Genomic DNA, 21,656 nt, shown 5'->3' with positions numbered 1-21,656 from the left:
CCCCCACCTCCACCCACCAGGTCTGAGGATAAGAAAATCCATGGGACTAAAAAAGGTGGGAGGATAAATTGAACAACACTTCTATACAAGTCATGGCTATCTCCTTTTTAACATGATTCATTCTATTTATAAGATGAAAATCTCAGTGAAGAACTTGAAACATTGGTTTTTTGAAATTTCAACAGTTTCTTTAAACCAGATTATCAGACATTTGGTTTCTGCAATATGAATATTAAGTCACTTTATTTTAAAATCAAGATAGCAGTGGTTGCCAGATCTGGTTAATCAATCTCAAGGGTCAGTGGGATTGTAATAAATCAGGTTCATCTAATCCTAACCATTTTCAAACCCAAAGCAATGTTTCTCTCTTTCAGAATTCTTGCCCCACCCAAAGAAACTTTTCAAAGACATTAAAGCAAGATGTGAATAAATCACTTGAATTCTCCACTGAACTGAGTGAGGAGGCAGAAGAAGGTGGCAAAAATGAAAACAGGACTACACTAATGGACATATTTCCACCTGGCTTATTCTACCCATATAACATCCATAGTCTTGGACAGAATTGAAAAGAACAGAAATAACAACAAAGCCTACTGTATTATTGCTTCCAATCTACATTGCATGATCTGCTACCATCATGCCGAACAGTTAGAAAGTGCTCCTTCATGGGTAACGCTTCAAAGGGTCCACTTGTTTAGACCACTGGTAACATCATTATGCACAGAGAAGCCAAGAATCATAACAGGACAAGGAAAGTTTCTTTTTCAACTTTAAAGACTAAAATACTCTCCTAAATAAGGCTTAGCTAAAATTAGACAGAAAATTAGTTGGGAGATAGGAGAGCCCCTTCTGATCTATTGTAATTATAGTCAATTCCCAATTTTCCAGGGGCCATTGATCCAGATTTCCTGCTGTTCTCTCTTTATTCTAGCCTCAATGTTTTGCTATGTTTACCCTCCATTAGCACCTTCACCCATTTGGGAGAAGAAATAACAGAGAAAAGTTTCTGTTAAAGGGCTTTAATCTGATGCTACTACCAATAAACTTGCAGGAAAGAGAAGATAAAACAAAAGCTGAAATCAAGGAATAAAATTTTTCTATTGATTTGGTAATCTGTGTAGTTTGGTCCATATAGGAGTTTCATGACAGGACTCCCTTCTCAGTACTGTGGCCCTGCCATTATCGACTCAAGGCCATGTGTAATGAGACTCCCTTTAGATGACCATCATAGTATCAACCACCTTCAGAGATACTACCAGGATCTCAAATGTAAAACCTAATTTTTTTTTTTTTTTTGCTATAGGACACATGTGCTTGCCAGACAGACAGAGAGAGACAGAGAGACAGAAAGTGAGAAATCACCCTCCAGGGGGGATGGCCATGCCGCAATCCCTTCTCCTCCATTCTCCTCTCTGGATCTTGGGCACGCACGCACACGTGCCTGGCGTGAGTTTAAGCCACCAGGTCTGGGACTTGAACCGTGGGCGACTACGTGGGAGTCCAGAGACATAGCCATTACACTAACTGCTGGTCCTGTAAACCCAATATTTTTATAATGACATAAAACTAGGTTTAAATTTTAATGACAGACCCATGTGTTAGAAGGAAGCTAGGGACAGAGAGATGGGGATGGCTGACAAGATTAAAACCAGTGAGCCTCAGTTAGCTAACAAGGAACCTCCCATTATACTATTCTAGGCAGCTTGAATTGGCAGTGGCCTGCTGTCCACACTGCTGAGTCCCAGAGATGGAAAAGATCCATCTAGGCATTTAATGGAAAGAAAGGCCACTGAGAGACTGTCCTCCCTTTATAATAATTGTTTAGGGGTAAGTAGTAGAGTATGCTCTTCAGCTATGGATCATGGCCATTCCCTCCTCAAGGGGTGGTGGAAAGGAGTTGGTCAAGTGATTGAGGGAAGTAGTAAATGAAGGAAGCGTGTGCGTTTATGCCCTAAATGATCATCTCTGATCTTTCCAAATCTCTTAAATTAACTTCTGTATATAAATCTTTTAGGGCCCTTACTCTAAGCTATCTGCAGGATGATGGTCCGCCTCAGACTGCAGATTTCAAATGTTTCTTTTACCTGATTAACACTTCTTATATGTAGTGCAAGGCAAAGCACATAGCACATGCTCAACCAATAATTATTTTTTAGTTAAAAGGAAGTTTATTGAGAAAGCATTAGAGAGATGGGACAGAAAGAGGTGCAGTTATGAGTAAGAAGGTTTTCTGTATCTTTTTCTAACTCTTCCATACCAAAACCCCCAAATTTAAAAGAAAATCATAAATACATTTATTTTAATTTTATTCAATAGCAAGTTATGATACATCAGCCATTTTATATGCCTCACAAAGGAGCTCCATTATGAATGACTTTTCATGGGACTGATCTTTCAAAGAAGTGCCTGCTATCTAGGTACTTTGACATGAGTTATAAATTAGGCCTCATTCTCTCACTTCATATTCCATATTCTCTTTCTTGTATTTGGTTTTGGATATTTGTTTTCAATTAAAACTAAAATAGGTAAGCATTAGCAAGACTACAAAGTATATGAAAATGAAGACCCTAAATACAAAGTGTAGGAAGCCATCAGCATCTGTATTTAACTGACATTCGTGACTATTTTTGTATCTGCAACTTTGAATTCCATTATTCTAAATCTACATTGGCTTTTTGAAGGCTGTAAAAAGCAGTTAAATCCACTCACATTTTAAGAGTGACTAATAAACTGAATTAGAAACTATTTTGTTCCATCCTATGATAAGTCTAGAAAATACTTAAAGTGCCATCCCCTCACCTACTCCTTGACCTAAAACTTCTTACATCCCACAAAGGACAGCTGTGGTGGCTTTGAATCCTAAATGTAATGCAGGGTGTATAAATTCAAAGACATGTATTTACTCCAACCAAGGAAATGGATAAAAAAGAATGTCTTAGCAGCTTCAGTTAGAAAAAAGGGAGGTAAATTGAAAACATAGCCTTGCTTATTCCACCTTTATCATGCTTCTTCTACAAGTAAGTGGAAATGCTACAAATTGTTTTAAGAAGAGGTTTAAAGTTCAAGTGGACATGACTTGACTCTAAAAAATGTGTTTATCAGTCTTAATGTTTATTCCTTGATAATAAATGAAACATCAATGAGATGAACCTTATAATAACCTGGCGTTGGACCTAAAAAACATTATAAACATATTTTTCATTTTACTTGGGTTTGATTTTTTTAATAGCTTGATTCAACTATCATCTAAACATAAAGAAGTATGCTGACTTTAAAGTATGTTGACTTGGCTGGGTATAAAGATAGGATTCAAAACCAGATTTTCAAGTCCCAGGAAGTGTACCATAACTCCTGCCTCTGGAGTCAACTTCCTATAAAAACAACAAGATGATAACAGTAATCAACAGAAAGAATTATAAAGAGCTAAATAAAAAAAAAAAAACACAAATGTAGAAAATAAACATAGCAAAACCAAATGCAATTTAAAATTTCAAGTAGGATTTCTCCTGGGCACATGAATAAGTCTTGTTTTTTTCACAGGTATACATGTACATAGCTGGTGGGTACAGGGAGACCCCAGGACAGAAACCCAGGGGTCATCTCATGTAGCCTACGCATTGCATCGCATTGCATTAGTGCTTTGTCACCACAGTTGGCCTGATTTTTTTTTTTTTGTAATAAGCAATTTTTTTTTTTTAGAGGTTTTCGCTATAGGGCGCGTGCGCTCACCAGAAAGACAGAGAGAGACAGAGAGATAGAAAGCAAGAAATCACCCCCAGGGGGGATGGCCACGCCCCAATCCCTTCTCCTCCATTCTCCTCTTGGGATCCTGGGCACGCACACGTGCCCGGCGTGAGTTTAAGCCACCGGTCCGGGACTCAAACTGCGGTCGACTACGTGGGAGTCCAGCGACATAGCCATTACGCTAACTGCTGGTCCCGGTAATAAGATAATATTAATGATAAACATTTTTTAGAGATAACTATTAGGCTTCATCCAACATAGATTTCACTATCCTAAATCATAAAAGCATGACAGCTATCTTAAATGACTATTTTCAGTATGTGCATGCTTTGTCCTTGCCCCAAATAATATCAGATATGATTATAATTGAATTATTCAAATAAATTTTACTGCATATAACATCAATACTAGAGCCCTACTAAACATTCTGATCATCTATTATCCCAGAATAAATAGACAGATAAATAGATATGGATAAGAAGGTAGGCAGATGTGGGAACGTAACTTCTTAGAACCTAGCCTATGCCAACATTTAACCATTTGATCCAAACACACAATATAAGGACAGTGCAGAAGACGGTAGTTCTTAAATCGAATCCTTGCTCTCCTTCTTTGTCTTTCCCTTTTTTTTTTTTTTTTTTAAGGTTTTTGTCTTAGGGTCCATGTGCTCACCAGAGAGAAACAGTAAGAGAAAAAGTGAGAAATCATCCCCTGGGGTATAGTCACACTGCAAACCATTCTTCTCTCTTCTCCTGGGATTTTGAGCACACATGCACATGTGCCTGATGTGATTTTCAAGTTGCCAGATCAGAGACTCCAACAGTGGTCAACCATGTGGGGGTCTAGCACCTTATCACGATGCCACTTGCTGGTCCCATTTGTCTTTCCTTTTGTTCCATGGCATCTATGCCACCACCAAGTATGATGATAATGTTCAACTTTTCTTCTTTGTCTTTGATACATGTCCTCTCTTCCTTTATGTAGCATGTTCTTTCTTTCCAAACATAAAACATGTGAGTAATGATTCTGTTTCTCACTGCCCAAAGTATCTTACTGTTATTAGTCTCTTAAGAACCTAGTAAATTATCACCTAAGGAAGTGATTAACACACCAACTGTCTAAGTGCCCCCAGGGTCCAGCAAAAGACTTTTACTTAGCTAAGTAAAAGTCTTCCTAGGTAAGTAAAAGTCAACAGCAACTCCTAATTCTTCTGGTGATAAATTAACAGCCCTCATTCAGAGATGCAGGTAAGAGTAGAGGCTAGAATCCTTTCTGCATGCAATAATTTTCTTTCTGAGCTCTCTTTGTATCAGCAATGCCAAGAAGACAAGGTCTATAAAGAGAAAGGTAGTCCCTTAGAACAAGTAAAGGAGGCTTGGATTTTAGGTCTAAAGCATTATGATTGCTTTTTATATTTTTCTCGATTTTATTAGTTCAGGAAATAAATAAAAGATTTGAAAAGAAAGAAAATATTTTCTCATGTTTTTATTATGGCTCCAGGGTATACATAAAACTGGCAAGTGTTACAGAGGGCTCATACTTAGGAACTACAGATGTCCTCATTTGAGATCAAGCTGCCCTTCCAGGAATAAATAGAATGAAGGAAGCTTAATTTTTGCTTAATATTGTATCTCTAAAGCTTTATCATGGGGGAGTCTAGACAAGAAATGGCATTAACAATGGAGACAGCTCTAGATCTTGGCTTTGGTACATATTATTTCAAACACAGCTGTTATTTTAAAGAATTTTTTAATAACATTAATAGGGTTGCTTTTGACAAATACATTATTACTTGTGCTTCTCCAATTCCTTGCATAGATGTTGACAAATACAATGTTTTAGAGAGAAAAACATATAAATATTACTTTATAATCACTAAAGTAGCTCTCTTTTTAATCCTGAAGATCAGTATTAAAGAAAAAAGAGGGGAACCAGCAGTTAGCGTAATGGCTATGTCGCTGGACTCCCACGTAGTCGACTGCGGTTCGCGTCCTGGACCCGGTGGCTTAAAACTCACGCCGGGCACGTGTGCGTGCGTGCCCAAGATCCCGAGAGGAGAATGGAGGAGAAGGGATTGCAGCGTGGCCATCCCCCCTGGGGGGTGATTTCTCGCTTTCTGTCTCTATGTCTCTCTTTGTCTGTCTGGCGAGCGCACGCGCCCTACAGTGAAAATCTCTCCAAAAAAAAAAAGAAAAAAGAAAAATCACATTTTCCTAGTGGTTCCAAAATTTAAATCCTCTCTGTCAAACCAGAGTCCTCTAAAAACTACAATGGTACATTAAGAGTGTAGCAAAATGTCTACAAGATAGAGTGAAACAATGAAAGCTTGTGTATCAATAATTGCAAAGGTAAAGTTGTTTTAAAAAGATTAATTTTGTCATTAAAAAAGAGTGCATAATATACTTCTATCTGACATTTCTAGTATGAGGTTTCTAGGTAAGTATCTGAGATCAAAAAGGCTATGTAAAAGCACGAATTCACTTGGCAGATTTCCTTTTTATAATACAATTTAATTTATTTAAATAATTATTTTATTTTACTATTTGCTTATTTATTTGTTTTAATTTGACCAAAGAGAGACAGAGTGATAGTGAGAGAGAAAGCAAGAAAGCAAGCCTCAAGATCCAGGATTTGAACTGTAGTAGGCCATGTGAAAGTCCAACACTCTTAACCACCATGCCACCTACTGGCCCCATACAATTTATTTATTTTTATATTTTTCTTGGAGAGGTTTTTGCTATAGGGTGCATGTGCTTGCCAGACAGACAGAGAGAGAGACAGAAAGACAGAAAGCAAGAAATCATCCCCCAGGGGGGATGGCCACGCTGCAATCCCTTCTCCTCCATTCTCCTCTTGGGATCTTGGGCATGAGTTTAAGTCACCAGGTCCGGGACTCGAACCATGGTCGACTACATGGGAGTCCAGCACCATAGCCATTATGCTAACTGCTGGTCCCTAGAATTTAGTTTTATAAACCCACCAACCTTACATCATTTATTATTCATGCACACATATTTTATACACACACATATACATATGCATGCGTGGGTGTGTGTGTGTATAATTTTAGTTGTTTTGATACAACAAATGTAAATTTCAAGAACACAAGAAATCCACAAGAGGGCAATTATAGTCACAGTCCATTATAATCCTTTACATTTGTTCCTTTATAATCCTTTAATTTTCTCCTTGAAACACCAAGGACATTTGCCAAACCTAAAACTATATAAAAAATACACTGGTTTGAAATGGATGTTTATAACAAAAAGAGCTAACTGTTCTGATTCACTATGACTCATCAATGCAAGAACCATAAGTAAGTAAAGGGCTGTGTGCTTTCATGCTCCCAAGAGAATAAGACTGGAGCAAAAGAGAACAAGGGGATTTTCACCCCATTTGACCACTCCCCCCATATCACAGATTGGATAACATTTCCTCCAAATCCATTCAAAAAACAATTATGCAGGGTTTCAGCCTCATTAAACTCATAGTAACTCTTATTGTTGGGTCAACTTACAACACAACTTTGAAATTAGTTAGAAAAATATATTTAAATATACAAATGAAAATGTTTATGTAACAAAACCTTTTAGAGTGTAGTGAGTGAGATCTTATCCAGATGAATGAAAATAATAGGCACCTAAAAATAACATTACATTTCTGTCCTCAATTTACTGTGGTTTTCCTTTGATGGGTATGTTGGAGTGGGAGGTTTAGACAATTGTCAAAGTACTTGATAAAATATAAAATGCTTTTAAACATCAAATATTTCATGTATCTTTGCACTAAACCTCAGCTTTTACTTACTGTTGATGTGTTGGGTGTCAATACATAAAAAATGTGTTGCACAAATGGGTCACAGGGGTTTCTCTGGACAAAATGACTATGAGATATTAATCAGAACATATGTTGTTACAGTGAATTAACTTCATTGGAACTCAGAGCACTCTAGATGTTTGGTCCTTCTACACTCAAGAAAAGTCACCCACAAAGATGCTGGATTCCCATTCTGAGGGCAATTCTTTCATGAAAGAAGACTTTTTTTTTTTTTTTGTCAATACATAAAAGCCATAGTGAGCTACCACCCCAGTACTATTACTATATATAATATATATAACTAAATATATTATCCTCTGAGATGAAAACAAGTACAAAACACAAAGGATGCAGAAACTCCCTCCAGTAAAAAGATGTTGATATCAGTGGCATGATCAATGGTCAAGGTATATTGCAAATAATTTATTACTAACCATGGTTAAGCATTGAAGTTACAAAGGTTTCGTTTTAATTTTTTTTTGAGAGTTTTTTTTTTTTTTTTTTTTTTTTTTTTGTTGTTGTTGCTATAGGACACATGTGCTTGCCAGAGAGACAGAGAAAGACAGAAAGCGAGAAATCATCCCCCAGGGGGATGGCCATGCTGCAATCCCTTCTCCTCCATTCTCCTCTTGGGATCTTGGGCACGTATGCACACGCACCTGGCGTGAGTTTAAGCCACCAGTTCCGGGACTTGAATGGTGGTCGAGTACATGGGAGTTCTGTGACATAGCCATTATGCTAACCGCTGGTCCCCCAATAGTTTAATTTTTTTTTTTTTTGAGAGAGAGGTTTTTCACTATAGGGCGCATGCGCTCACCAGACAGACAAAGAGAGACATAGAGACAGAAAGACAGAAATCGCCCCCCAGGGATGATGGTCACGCCGCAATCCCTTCTCCTCCATTCTCCTCTCGGGATCTTGGGCACACACGCACACGCGCCCAGCGTGAGTTTTAAGCCACCGGGTCTGGGACGCGAGCCGTGGTCGACTATGTGGGAGTCCAGCGACATAGCCATTACGCTAACTGCTGGTTCCCACAAAGGTTTAATTTTTAAAGTAATCATAAAGGATTCAAGGTTATTGCTCTAGCAGTACCATCATGGGTGTGAAAAAAAAGAATGAGATAACAGCTAGTATTTCCAGAGTTGTTTGTAATCCTTAGCCTATTTTAAATGTCATATAATCTAAGTACACCTTTGAGTGAGTGTAGAGTTTATAAAAACCTTGTAGGGTAAGGTGGACAACATCCAATGAGAACAAAAATGTTTGAGACCATCTTCCTCAAAGATAATGAAATTTTGACATGATTAATCTCCCCCAAAGTAAACAAGGATAACTGAAAATGAACAAGAAAAATAATCTACTCCCAGGCTTACCATATCTGAAAGTGTGGGTAAAAAGGAGATTAGAAAAAGAGATGCCATGGGATACACAGCACACAAGACCCATGTCTACTCTTCTTGGTAGATCTATCTCAATGGTAGAAACAGATACCAGGATATTCTACTGTGAGGTAACAATTCATCAGCTAATTCCCCTTACATCCTCGGCATGAGGGTGCAACATAAATGAAGCATTTTAAATCTTTTGAGAAGTTTGAAACAGGATAATTCTTTATTCTGGTATATGCACAGCCCAAGATTATGATCCTAAGTAATTTCGATTAGAATATTTAGAAAAAAGAATGAGGTGAGTATGAATACCTGAGATAAAAATACTGGGATATAAGTGTCTATGTAGATATGAATATTGACAACAGTCTTGGTGTCTGTGTAACCAGTGCATGGTTGCCTTCAGAATAATAGTAATGAGCTAGCATATTCATTGCTTCTCTAATCTCTGGACATGGACATCAGAGAGAAACAATTCCTTTGGTAAAGGTAGTTGTGCGTCTCAGTTCTATCCACACTCTACTGTTTGACTATTTTCTCCCCTGGATCTGTGGAGCAGGGCACATCTTTTCATTTATATAGGTCCCATTTATCTTTTACTACCAGCTCTACTGCAGAGCTGGTCATAATGCATTATCCTTCACGCTACTAACAAAAATTTTCAAAGGAAAATGTGAATATTGGAATTAGCAGATAGCATAGTGGTTATGTCACTGGACTTGCACATAGTTGACCGTGGTTCGAGTCGTGGACCCATTGGCTTACAATTCATGCTGAACATGTGTGTGTGTGCATCCCAAAATCCCAAGATGAAGATGGAGAAAAGATTGTGGCATGGCCATTCCCCCTGGGGTGGGGATTGTGATTTCTTGCTTTCTGTCTCTCCAGCAAGCACACAGGCCTTATAACAAAAAATCTCTCTCTCTAAAAAAAAAAAAAAACAAAAAAAAAACAGAAGAATATTATAAACATTATGTAAAATTTAAGTGTAAAGGTTAAGGCTTACATTCTACTGTTTTTATTAATAATTTGGTAAATCTATTATAATATTGTAGAATGAAAGATAATCTAATAGACTCAGAGTCAGTCACTCCAAATTTATCTATGTACCCCACTACAGACTTAATAGGAATAGAATTTCAGCAATAAAGAAAAGAAGAAAAATGCATTCTTTTTTTTCAGGTAATTTTTTGAGCCCTGTAGCAAGTCAAAGTCATGTGATATAAGTATTGTGGAGATTGAAATCATAGGCAAATTCTTCTAATGTATACAATAAACCTTTTAACTACAACTATTTGTTCCACGTAAACTAACAAGGATATCTGCTCTATTGCCTTCTCCATTTTTCCTATACTGAGATTCTAAAGAGATCAGGAACATCTTAAGAAATATTAGATCATAGGGAAAATCAAGACACAGTTTTCCATGTTAGTCTATGCAAAAATAGGTCACAACTTTCCTGGCAGCCCAGTAGTTAGGAAGTGTGGCAGTAAGAAATTCAATTTGTTAGTTAAGAAATGAGCTGACAAAGTTGTGTGCTGACAGCCACAGTAAAATACAGAATTATAAAATTATTAGAATACAGAGGATCTTTATCAACATACAAAAATCCATAGCATTTCTATATATGAACAAAAAGCAGACAGGTAGAACTGAAAAAAGTAATCCCATTTGCCATAACCATGAAAAGTATACTGTATCTATGAATAAACCTAACCAAAGAACTCTACAAGGAAAACTATGAAAATCTGAAAAAAGGAATTGAAAATGAGCAAAAAAAGGGGAAGAACATCCCATGTTCCTGGATTGGAAGAATTAATATGATCAAAATGGCAATTCTATCCAAATTAATCTACATAGTTAATGCAATCCCAATCAAATTACCAGAGACTTGCTTCACATATCTAGGAAAGACAATCAGAGAATTTGTCTAGAATCATAAAGGACCCTATATTGACAAAGCAATCTTGCACAAGAAGAATGGAGTAGGAAGCATCTCACTCCCTAATCTCAAAATATATTGCAAAGCTGTAATAATCAAAACAGCTTGGTACTGGCACAAAATCAGACAGGTGGACCAATGAAACAGAATAGAGACCCCAGAATTAAACTCCAAAGCTTACAGCCAACTGATTTTTGACAAAGGGTACCAGTAAATCCAGTGGGAAAAAGAAAATCTCTTTAGCAAATGGTGCTTGAAAAATTGAGTATCCACCTGGAGAAAGATGAATCTGGACCCCTCTCTTTCACCATTAGCAAAAACTCAACTAAACATGGGACAAAGAACTAAACTAAGACCTCAAAAAGTAAAACTACTGGTAGAAAACACTGCAGAAACTCTGGGAGGCACACTGGAGTGGGCAAAAATGTCTTAAATTGAGTTCCCCAAAGCACAGGCAATAATCCCAAAAATAGAGAAATAGGATTACATCATATTAGGAAGTTCCCACATAGAAAAAGACACAAAAATTAGCGTGAATTAACAACTCTGAGAATGGGAAAATATTTTTGTAAAGTACGCCTAAGAGGCTGGTAACCAGAATACACAGGGAACTCAAATGGCTTACCTAAATTAAAATGATCAACCCAATTAAAAGAGGAGAAAAGGAACTGAATGAACAATTCTGTAAGGAAGACATATGAATAGCCAAAAAGAATATGAAAAAATGCTCAATGTCTTTCATCATAAGAAAGATGCAAATCAAAACCACAATGAGATACCACCTAACCCTAATAAGAATGGCTAAGATAAAAAAAAAAAAAAATCAAAAAATGGCAAGTGCTAGAAAGACCATGGTGAAAAGAAAACTCTCCTAAACTGTTGGTGGGAATGTAAATTAGTACAACCACTGTGGAGATCAATATGGAGGTTCCTCAAAGATCTACAAATAGAACTACCATATGATCCAGCAATTCTACTTTTGGGTACTATCCAAAGGACAGGAAAATGCTCAGTTAGAAAAGTGTTTGCACATCTATGCTTATTGCAGCATCATTCACAATTACAAAGACATGGAACTAACCCAAATGTCTACAAAAAATGAACGGATAAAAAAAATGTGGCACATATACACTACGGAACACTACTCAACTATAAAATACAAACCCTGGCATTTGATAGAAAGTAGATGACTATGGAAGATTTACTGGTGAGTGAAGTAAGCCAGGCTATGAAAGGGAGACATTGTATGTCTCCACTTAATATGTATCATTCACTGGTCAAATTAAAATAAATAAATAAATAAATCATGAAAAATGGTAATAGATACTGGAGACAGTGTGGGAAGAGTATGAGAGATGGAGGAGAGTCAGAGGTAAGTATTCAAGGAAAAAAAATAGACAAGACATTTAAGGGACACAGAAATGGAGGATTGTCTTTTGATGATAACAGGTATGATATTTTCAACTCATCTGGTGTGAAATGTATTCATGCTGGGTAATTCATTTTACGACCTACAGTGATGTACAGTGATTGAATGTATAAAATAAATTAAAATAATAAAAGTAAAATAAAATAAAAAAGAACACAAAAGGTTTTCAAAAAAGCTCATGGAGAATTTATATTATGCCCAAACTATGCACGGATTTCAAAAAAAATTTGCAACAAAATAAATTCATGCTTTAACTCCATTTTCCATGAGCTTCTCTCATATAATATCAACTTTTCTCCTTGTATAAGCTTTTCTTTGTTTTCTCTCAAATAGCTTTAAATTTGGCTTTTAATTTCAGTTTCCCTAATGATGTCAGGGATCCTTCATTATGCATATTTGCTAGTGGTCTATCTTCTTTGGTGAAACATTTTTTCAATTTCTTTGCATTTTTATTTCTTAGAGTTTTTTTTGCTATAGGGTCCATTTACTCACTAGAGAGACAGAGAAAGTGAGAAATCATCCCCTGGGGGGATGGCCAAGTCACAAACCCTTCATTCTCCTCTTGGGATCTTGGGCATGCATGCACACATGCCCAGTGTGATCTTTAAGTCTCAAAGTCTGAGACTGGACTATATGTTCAAGCAGGTGGGAGTCCTACAACATAGCTATTAAGCCTTCTACTGGTCCCAAGATGAATCTATACAAAATCTAGGAGAGGAGGCATTTCAACTATCTCTGGAAAATATCCAAAATTTCTAAATTTAATATAACACTCCTAAATAAAACTTATGTCAATGTAGAAAATAAAGTGGAAATTAGCAAGTATTTTGAGCTGAATATAAATAAAAATGCAACATTTCAAAATTTGTGGCATGCTGCTAAAGCTGTACTTAAAGGAAAATTTACAGCACTAAATGCCCATACTAGAAAAGGAAAAAACCTCAATAATTTACCCTAACTTCCACCTTAAATAACTGGAAAAATAAAGGAAACTAAGCCCAAGAACATGCAGAAGAAAGGAAATCATAGAGATCAACCTTACAAAAGACACAAGTAGTTCATGTAAGTAAAAAGATAGAAATTGAAAACAAACAAAAAATAAAATCATCAATGATGTTGACTAATAAAATGTAATAACTTCTAGTCAGACGGGCCAAGGAAAAAAAGGGAAACACAAATTGCCACTTATTAAAAATGATAAAGATAGTATCACCCAACTTCTAAAGAAAATGAATGAATAATAATAATAATAATAAATAGAAACACCAATTTAATTCTGTTGTGGTCCATGAGTATACTTAGTATGACATGAAACATTTGAAACTTATTGGGGCTCACTTAAGGTCCCATATTATATTTTTATAAATGTTCTGCATGCACTTTAAAATAATTTATATTATCATATTGTTCGGTGTTGGGTTCTCCTATTCTAGAAATACCAATTGTGTCAAGTTGATTGAAAATGATGTTCAAGCATTCTTTTTCTTTCTGATTGTATATTTACTTACTCTATCAATTATTGAGAAGATTTTTTTCCCAAACAAATTGTGGTTTAAAAGTTTTTTGCATGGGCGGACCAGCAGTTAGCATAATGGCTATGTCACTGGATTCCCATGTAGTTGACCATGGTTTGAGTCCAGGACCCGGTGGCTTTAAAACTCATGCCAGGTGCATGTGTGTGCATACCCAAGATCCCAAGAGGAGAATGGAGGAGAAGGGATTGGGGCGTGGCCATTCCCCCCCCCTCGGGGGGGTGATTTCTCACTTTCTGTCTCTGTCTGGCGAGCGCACGCGCCCTATATATAGCAAGAACCTCACACACAAAAATTTTTTTTTTGCATAGGACCAGCAGTTGACATAATGGCTATGTCACTGGGCTCCCACGTAGTCAACTGCGGTTCGAGTCCTCTATCTGGTGACTTAAACTCATGTCAGGTGCCTGTGTATACTTGCCCAAGATCCCGAGAGGAGAATGGAGAAAAAGGGATTACAGAGTGGCCATCCCCCCAGGGGATGATTTCTCACTTCCTGTCTCTCTGCCTCTCTCTCTCTCTTTCTGGCAAGCACATGTGCCCTATATCAAAAACCTCTCCAAAAATAAACAAATGAATAAACAATTTTTTTTCAGTTTACATCATGTATTTGAATGCATAGACATGAAGGATTATTAAATCATTTTCATAAATGGACAACTTTAGGGAGCCAGCAGTTAGCGTAATGGCTATGTTGCTGGACTCCCACACAGTCAACCGCGGTTCGCATCCTGGACCCGGTGGCTTAAAACTCACACCAGGCGCGTGTGCGTGCATACCCAAGATCCCGAGAGGAGAATGAAGGAGAAGAGATTGTGGCATGACCATCCCCCCTGGGGGTGATTTCTCGCTTTCTGTCTCTATGTCTCTCTGTCTGTCTGGCGAGCGCACATGCCCTACAGCAAAAAAAAAAAACTCTCAAAAAAAATAAAAAAATAAAATAAATGGACAACTTTATCATTATGAAATGAATTTCTTTATCTCTGCAACTTCTTTATCCTTTCTTTCTCTGAAATCTTTTCTGGATATTAATATAGGTATTCAAACTTTCTTTTGATTAGTGTTAGAATGCTATGCCAACTTCTATTAGTTTACTTAAGAACTACTTGTGTCTTATATACAAAGGCAGAATATACTTGGGTTTAGTTTCTGAGATTCTGGCTTAGACCTATGTCAGAGACAATGGCGATCCTTGCTTTAGATAATTATGAACATGCTTATAAATATAACCATATTATTCTGAATCCAAATAATCTATACTGATAATAAAAAAAATTTGTTCACCAGTAAGAAAGTTAAATAATAAGAAAAAAAGTCTCTTGTATTTTGCAGCTACCATTATCAGTTCTTTAGTTCTTTTGGGGATTCTACATGTCTAATCTGGCAGAATTTTCCTTCTGCTTTAAATTTAGCATACAATGATCTCCTCTAAACACAGCTTTTGCATATCTGATAAAAATATCATTTCATTTTGATATCTGAAAAGTATTTTTGCTAGGTACAAAATTCTTGGTTAATTTATTTTCCTTTGAGTACTTTAACAATGTTGCTCCATTGTTTTCTCACCAGTATCATTTCATCCAAGAAACCTATTGTACTATCAGTTTTGTCTTTATGTATGTTTTTTCCCTCTGTTGTTTAAAAATTTTCTCTTCATCATTGGTTTTGAGTAAATTGATTATGATATGCTTTGCAATTTTCTTTATATTTTCTTGTTTAGGCATTTATTCATTCATTCAATCATTTGTAGATAGGGTCCTACTATGTTGCAATTCTCTTTCCTCAACCTCCTAAAAAGCAGCTTTTAGGATGAGCTGGAAATATAATCCGGGCCTATCCTGTGGTTTCAGCCTGCTGAGTAACATCATCTCTCAGCACATGCTACTGCAGCTGGGCCTATGCTCAAGCTTCAGTGAACTTCTTGGATTTGTGGAATCAAAGTTTTCATGATTTGGCAAAATATTACCTAGTTCTTTTCATATCTAGGAGTGGATTGCTTTCTTTTCTTTTTTTTTTTTTTTAAGAGAGCTTTTGCTATAGAGCACATGTGTTCACCAGAGAGACAGAGAAAGACAGAGAGACAGAAAGCAAGAAATTACCCCCCAGGGTATGGCTACACCACATCCCTTCTTCTCCATTCTCCTCTCAGGATTTTGGGCATGTACGCACACATGCTGGTGTGTGTCTGGGACTTGTACTGTGATTGACTACATGAGAGTCCAGCGATGCAACTATTATGCCATCTGCTGGTCCCTACAAGTTTGATTTTTGTTGTTTTAAAAAATATATATCTTCCACATCTTGACTTAACTTATGAATGTATGGAATACAGTTAGAAGAACAGTTTTAATTTCCTTATCTGCTTATTTTAACATATGTTTCAGTTCTGGGTTGATTTCAATTAGTTGTCTTTTTTTCTCATTATGGGTAGTGTTTTCTTATAGCTTTAAATACCCAGTCATTTTTTACTGGATTCCAGACATTATAAATTTTACTTTGGTAGGTGCAGGATATTTTTGGATGTAGATATCTGTGTCTATATGTATTATCTATATCTATATATCATCTTGAACTAAATTTATTCTGAGATACAGTTAATTGTAAAGACTTTGATCCTAAAAAATATTTTAAAATATATTCTTTTCAACATTTTTTTTGGCGGACAAGAACAGCCAGAGCAATATTTAGCCTATAGTTGGTTATTTACCACTACTAAATCAAGACAATTATGAGTATTTCACCTAATTTCCTTTATTCTTTTCTCACTTTTTAATTTTTTTTATTTATTTTTTTAGAGGTTTTTGCTATAGGGCGCGTGCGCTTGCCAGCCAGACAGAGAGAGACAGAGAGACAGAAAGCAAGAAATCACCCCACCGGGAGGATGGCCACGCCGCAATCCCTTCTCCTCCATTCTCCTCTTGGGATCTTGGGCACACACACACACACACACCTGATGTGAGTTTTAAGCCACCGGGTCCAGGATGCCATCCGCGGTCGACTATGTGGGAGTCCAGCGACATAGCCATTATGCTAACTGCTGGTCCCTCACATTTTTATTTTTAAACTTATAATTAGTCACTGTACATCTTTACAGTGTACATCATTTTTTCCTGCATGAATACATGCATTTTTAGTCAAGTCAAAGACATTATCATATACTCTACATTATCATCAACAGATAACTTCATTCTTACGTCTACTGAATGTGCTTTTTTGTCTTTTTCTTGATTGCTTCCTTCCCAAACCCTGTTACCCACCTCCTTTATCCCCCTCACTGTTCTAGTATCTACAGTTGCCCTCCTTACTATTATACCTTCCAATCTTCCAGTTACTGCTATGGAGTGCAGACATTTGGCATATATTAAGCAGGGACATACAATATCTGTCTTTCATAGTCTGGGTTGCTTCACTCAGCATTAAATTGTCCACATTTGTCCAATTTATATCAAATGTCAGGGTATTATTGTTTCTTATGGCTGAGTAGTATTCCACAGAATACATTTCCCATATTTTTCAATCCACTCATCTGTACTAGGGTATTTGAGTTGATTCAAGTCCTAGCAATTATAAATAATGCTGCAATAAACTGCATTATTGTATGTGCAAGTGTTTTTCTGACTGAAGATTTTCCTATCCTCTGGATAGATAGCTAAGAGTGGAATTACTGGGTTGTATGGCAGTTCTATTTGTAGGTTTCCGAGGAACCTCCAAATTGTTCTGCACAGTAGTTGTACTAATTTATACTAATTTCCTTTAAATAGTGATGTATTCAAGCGTGGGTACTAAGAACAGGCTCTTTTTTCCTACCCCATGTGAATAATAGGGGTAGGAAATCTTATCTGCTTCTTTTCTAACTTTAAGAGTTAGAAAATCTAACTCTTGTCTGGTTCTTTGATAACCTTAGGTAGTTTCCTTGTTGCATAGGTTGATAAATATTCTATTGAATACTTTTCAGATCTCTGGAGTTTTATCTTCCTAAAGTTCTTGAGTACTTTACTCTGTCCACTCTGGCCCTTTGATCTTCCTTGTTTCTTACTCAACTTCTCAACTCAGAGAATCAAAGAGGTCTGCTCGTATCACTTTTCTTTATATTGCCTAGATATTCTCTCAAGGCAGTAACCTGGGGTAATTGTTGGGCTTACCTCATTTATTTTTTGTCTCTCATAAACCATTGTTCTTCATTTCCTGATGTCGAGTGTCTTGAAAACCATTCTTTCACATACATTATTTGGCATTTTTGTTGTTGTTGTTTCAGATGGGAGGGTTAATCCAGTTCTCGTCATTTCCCTTTGGCAGAAATATACTTCCACAGTTTTTGTTTTGTTTTGTTTTTGGTCTGCCATTTCTACTATTCACAACTGACTTTCAAATTTCATGAACCAACATCTACAAAAATTCCAATTTTCAGGATACTCTTTGAAAGAGAAACTCCTGTTGAACTCATTCCTTGGGAGCTGGCTAATAAACAGTGAGGGCTTAATTATAATCAGTCTTTTGAGAGGCAAAAAGGTGGCTATTTCCTATATCTTTGTTTATACAATCTAGCAAAGTTAAAGGCGAGTCTGTGCTTCTGGGAAATTATAATAAATTATGGCAGGTCCAAGAAGCTCTGCTATTATAAACATGGTTAAAAATGTACTAAAAATAATTAATTTGTGTGGTATTCCATGACTCTCCCAATAACACTGGAAAAGTTAAGGCATTAAGAGAATTGTGGCTCAATGACCTAGACCTTTCTATGTTAGAACATTTCTCCCTAGGGGTAAGCAAGGTCCTTTCAAAAGACATCCAGTCTTTGAAGTCAGTTAGAAAATTAGTGCTGCAGGATACTAAATATAGTACACCAGTAGCCTGACAGAGATAATGTACAACTGCAATGTGTTCATTATGCTAGGATGTAATTTACCCCAGGTCTTTCAGCATACAATATTTCCCTCTGTGCAAACTCTTGAGATTTGGGGGATAACCAACTGTGGTCCAGTGTCCATTAAGTTTGTCTCTGAATGTTTACAATGCCACGACTATAGACCACAGTGGGTTAGATCATTCTGGGTATGGATTGTACCTGGATACTCCCTCTCAAAAATGAAGAGAGAACAAGTCACTAAAGGTTCCCAGAGCTACGTTTGGGGGTAGGAAATATGAAAAGAGTTAAACTGGCTCTCTTGGTCATCATATACAATAGGATCCACTCAAAGAAATGTTAAAAATGTATCTGATTATTTCCAAATAATTCTTTAAAACTCAATATATCTACAGATCAACATACTTTCTTTTTAAGTTTTCTAAAAGGAAGGGTTTTATTGATCAAATGGGAAGGCGTAGATAAGACTGATCAAATTATTTACCACTTACGCACTAAAATTAGCTTTCTTCCTGACAAAGGTTTGGACTAAATTAGTGCGAGCTATTGAAGCTCAACATCCTAAGTCCTATTGGTATCAAAGATGTCACGTCAGTCAATCAATAAAATAAAATACAGAGTCATTCATGCCTATGTTTGTGCATAATCCTGCAGGTGTATGGGCACACTAGACCCCCCACTTGAAGCAATAAAAGATTAAAGTTATGGAGGGAAAAGGGGATGGGTGTCAGAGAATGACTCCACTTTACCTTGGTCTGCTCACTGTCCCATGAAATCAAGAACTCCATTAACTAAACAGCTAAACTTTACATTTATTTGCATGACAAAATACAGAAACTATTGCACCATCTTCCCCCTCCCCCCCAAAAAAAGAAAACCTGTTCAATCCTTTAAAATATTTGGCAATAATTCTGTTAAAAGGGCCCAGACAAAATAAAAGCACTTTATGTGGCTGATAAAATTTAACCCACAATGACCACATGACAACAACATAGTAGATACCGAAAGCACATAACAAAAATGCAAAGGCATTTAAAAGTCCATATTAAAAATTTGAGACTTAATTTTTCTAGGCTTTTATGCTATAAGACTTCAGATCAGGGAGTTGGATGCAGGATGGGGCACATGTGCAGGTCTGAGTTTATAGCTGATATCATTTATGCACTGTACATTATCTGGTTTGAATTGCCTTGAGTTAGGTCTAATAATTTTGGGCAAAGAACCTTTGGTTCATTATCGAAAGCAGTTTGGCTGAAAGACAGTCATGTCTTTGGAAAAGAATTCACTTCTTACATTTATTTAAGGAGCAAATTCTCATTAGATTGATGGTTTCTGTTTGCATAAGCTATTTGGTGAAAAATTGCTTGTGTGGGTTCCCCAGGCAGTATGCGATAACACACATTATTTGGATTAATTATTTGAATGGTCTTAAAAGGAAATGTTTGAGAACTGATTTCTTGTACACAAGTAAAGAAAGTATGGTATGACAGCTTAGGACTAAAAGCTAAAGAGACTCTTTTGTTTTAGTATATGTAAAGTGTTATGCTCAAATTTCTTCTTACTTCTCAATCTGATTATCCACCATTCATTCTTCAAAGGTATTCTAACAAACTATTCAAAGACTAGCTTAGCATCAAATATGATGTCTGCTAGGAAGTATGACTCAAAGATCATCTGGATTCCAACAAAAATTAGTTTCTGGAAGCTCCAATTTTAGCTTAATAGCATGTCCATGTATGATGCAATAACTGAGAATGAGCTCACGTTACAACCAAAACAATGAAGCTTATGTGAAAGGCAAGGGTAGGTTCTAAATCTTATAGTGGAAAGTGTGGAGGGTAATAAATTTGAACTTCCAGATTTTAAAAAGAGTAAACTATTTCTCATGAAAATTAAAAACCAAACTTAAGAAGCAGAGTACCATATAGGTTCATTCTAACTTTGGTTTCAGGTTATCATTGCCTTTAGGGGACTTGTTCATGCTGGTTCTTGCTGGCTAAATGTGTTCTACAACCATGAATGTTGCCCCACAGCATAACACTGGACAGATTACCTTTTTTTTTTTTTTTTGATAATTTTTTACCCAAATTAATAACTCAAAGTAAAAAATATCAAAAAAGCTATTTATGCTGAAAAATTCATTATCAAAAACCTATAAATCCATTAACAATATGTGTTATTACATTTTGTTAAAATCTGCAAGTGTGCAATCAACATTTTTTAAATTTTTTAAAATTTATTTTATTTTATTTTATTTTTGGAGAGGTTTTTGCTATAGGGTGCGTGTGCTTGCCAGAGAGAGAGAGAGACAGAGAGACAGAAAGTGAGAAATCACTCCCCCAGCGGGGGATGGTCATGCCGCAATCCCTTTTCTTCCGTTCTCCTCTTGGGATCTTGGGCATTCACACACATGCGCCCGGTGTGAGTTTTAAGCAACCAAGTCAAGGACGCAAACCGCGGTCGACTACATGGGAGTCCAACGACATAGCCATTACGCTAACTGCTGGTCTCCAATCAACATATTTTTAGAGACAGATTTTTTTCTATAGCGCACATGAGCTCGCCAGAGAGAGAGAAAGAGAGACAGAAAGTGAGAAATTACTCCCCACGGGATGGCCGTGCCACAGTCCCTTTTCCTGCATTCTCCTCTTAGGATTTTGGGCATGCATGCACATGCACCTGGAATTGAGTTTTTTAAGTTGTTGGGTCCAGGACTTGAATCACAGTCAACTACATTGGAGTCCAGCGATGTAACCATTAGGCCATCTGCTGGTCCTGCAATCAACTTTTTATAAAGTTGAAAAGTGACAAGTGGGGGGAACCAGCGGTTAGCCTAATGGCCATGTCGCTGGACTCCCACGTAGTCGACCTCGGTTCCCGTCCCGGACCCGGTGGCTTAAAACTCATGCCAGGCACTTGTGCGTGCGTGCCCAAGATC

The 21,656-nt window shown here is 36.8% G+C and overlaps 1 protein-coding gene across 4 annotated transcripts in view; it reads right to left on the bottom strand.

Annotated features, from left to right (window-relative positions):
* Positions 1–21,656, bottom strand: part of PDE1C (phosphodiesterase 1C) — a 385,889-nt gene that overhangs the window by 42,205 nt on the left and 322,028 nt on the right. Inside the window, exon 17 of one of the 4 annotated variants that reach the window (XM_006171496.1) lies at positions 3,168–3,371. The exons of the other annotated variants lie outside the window; for them this stretch is intronic. Coding sequence (XP_006171558.1) covers positions 3,364–3,371 — 8 coding nt within the window. The 3' untranslated portion in view covers positions 3,168–3,363. Of the gene's footprint in view, positions 1–3,167; positions 3,372–21,656 lie in introns of those variants that run through there. 4 annotated transcript variants of the gene reach the window in all.

The sequence above is a fragment of the Tupaia chinensis genome, unplaced genomic scaffold (assembly GCF_000334495.1).
Source record: "Tupaia chinensis unplaced genomic scaffold, TupChi_1.0 Scaffold149666_1, whole genome shotgun sequence".
NCBI classification, from domain to species: Eukaryota; Metazoa; Chordata; class Mammalia; order Scandentia; family Tupaiidae; genus Tupaia; species Tupaia belangeri.
The sequence above is the reverse complement of the archived record's forward strand: the minus strand, read 5'-3'. Positions and strand labels throughout refer to the sequence as shown.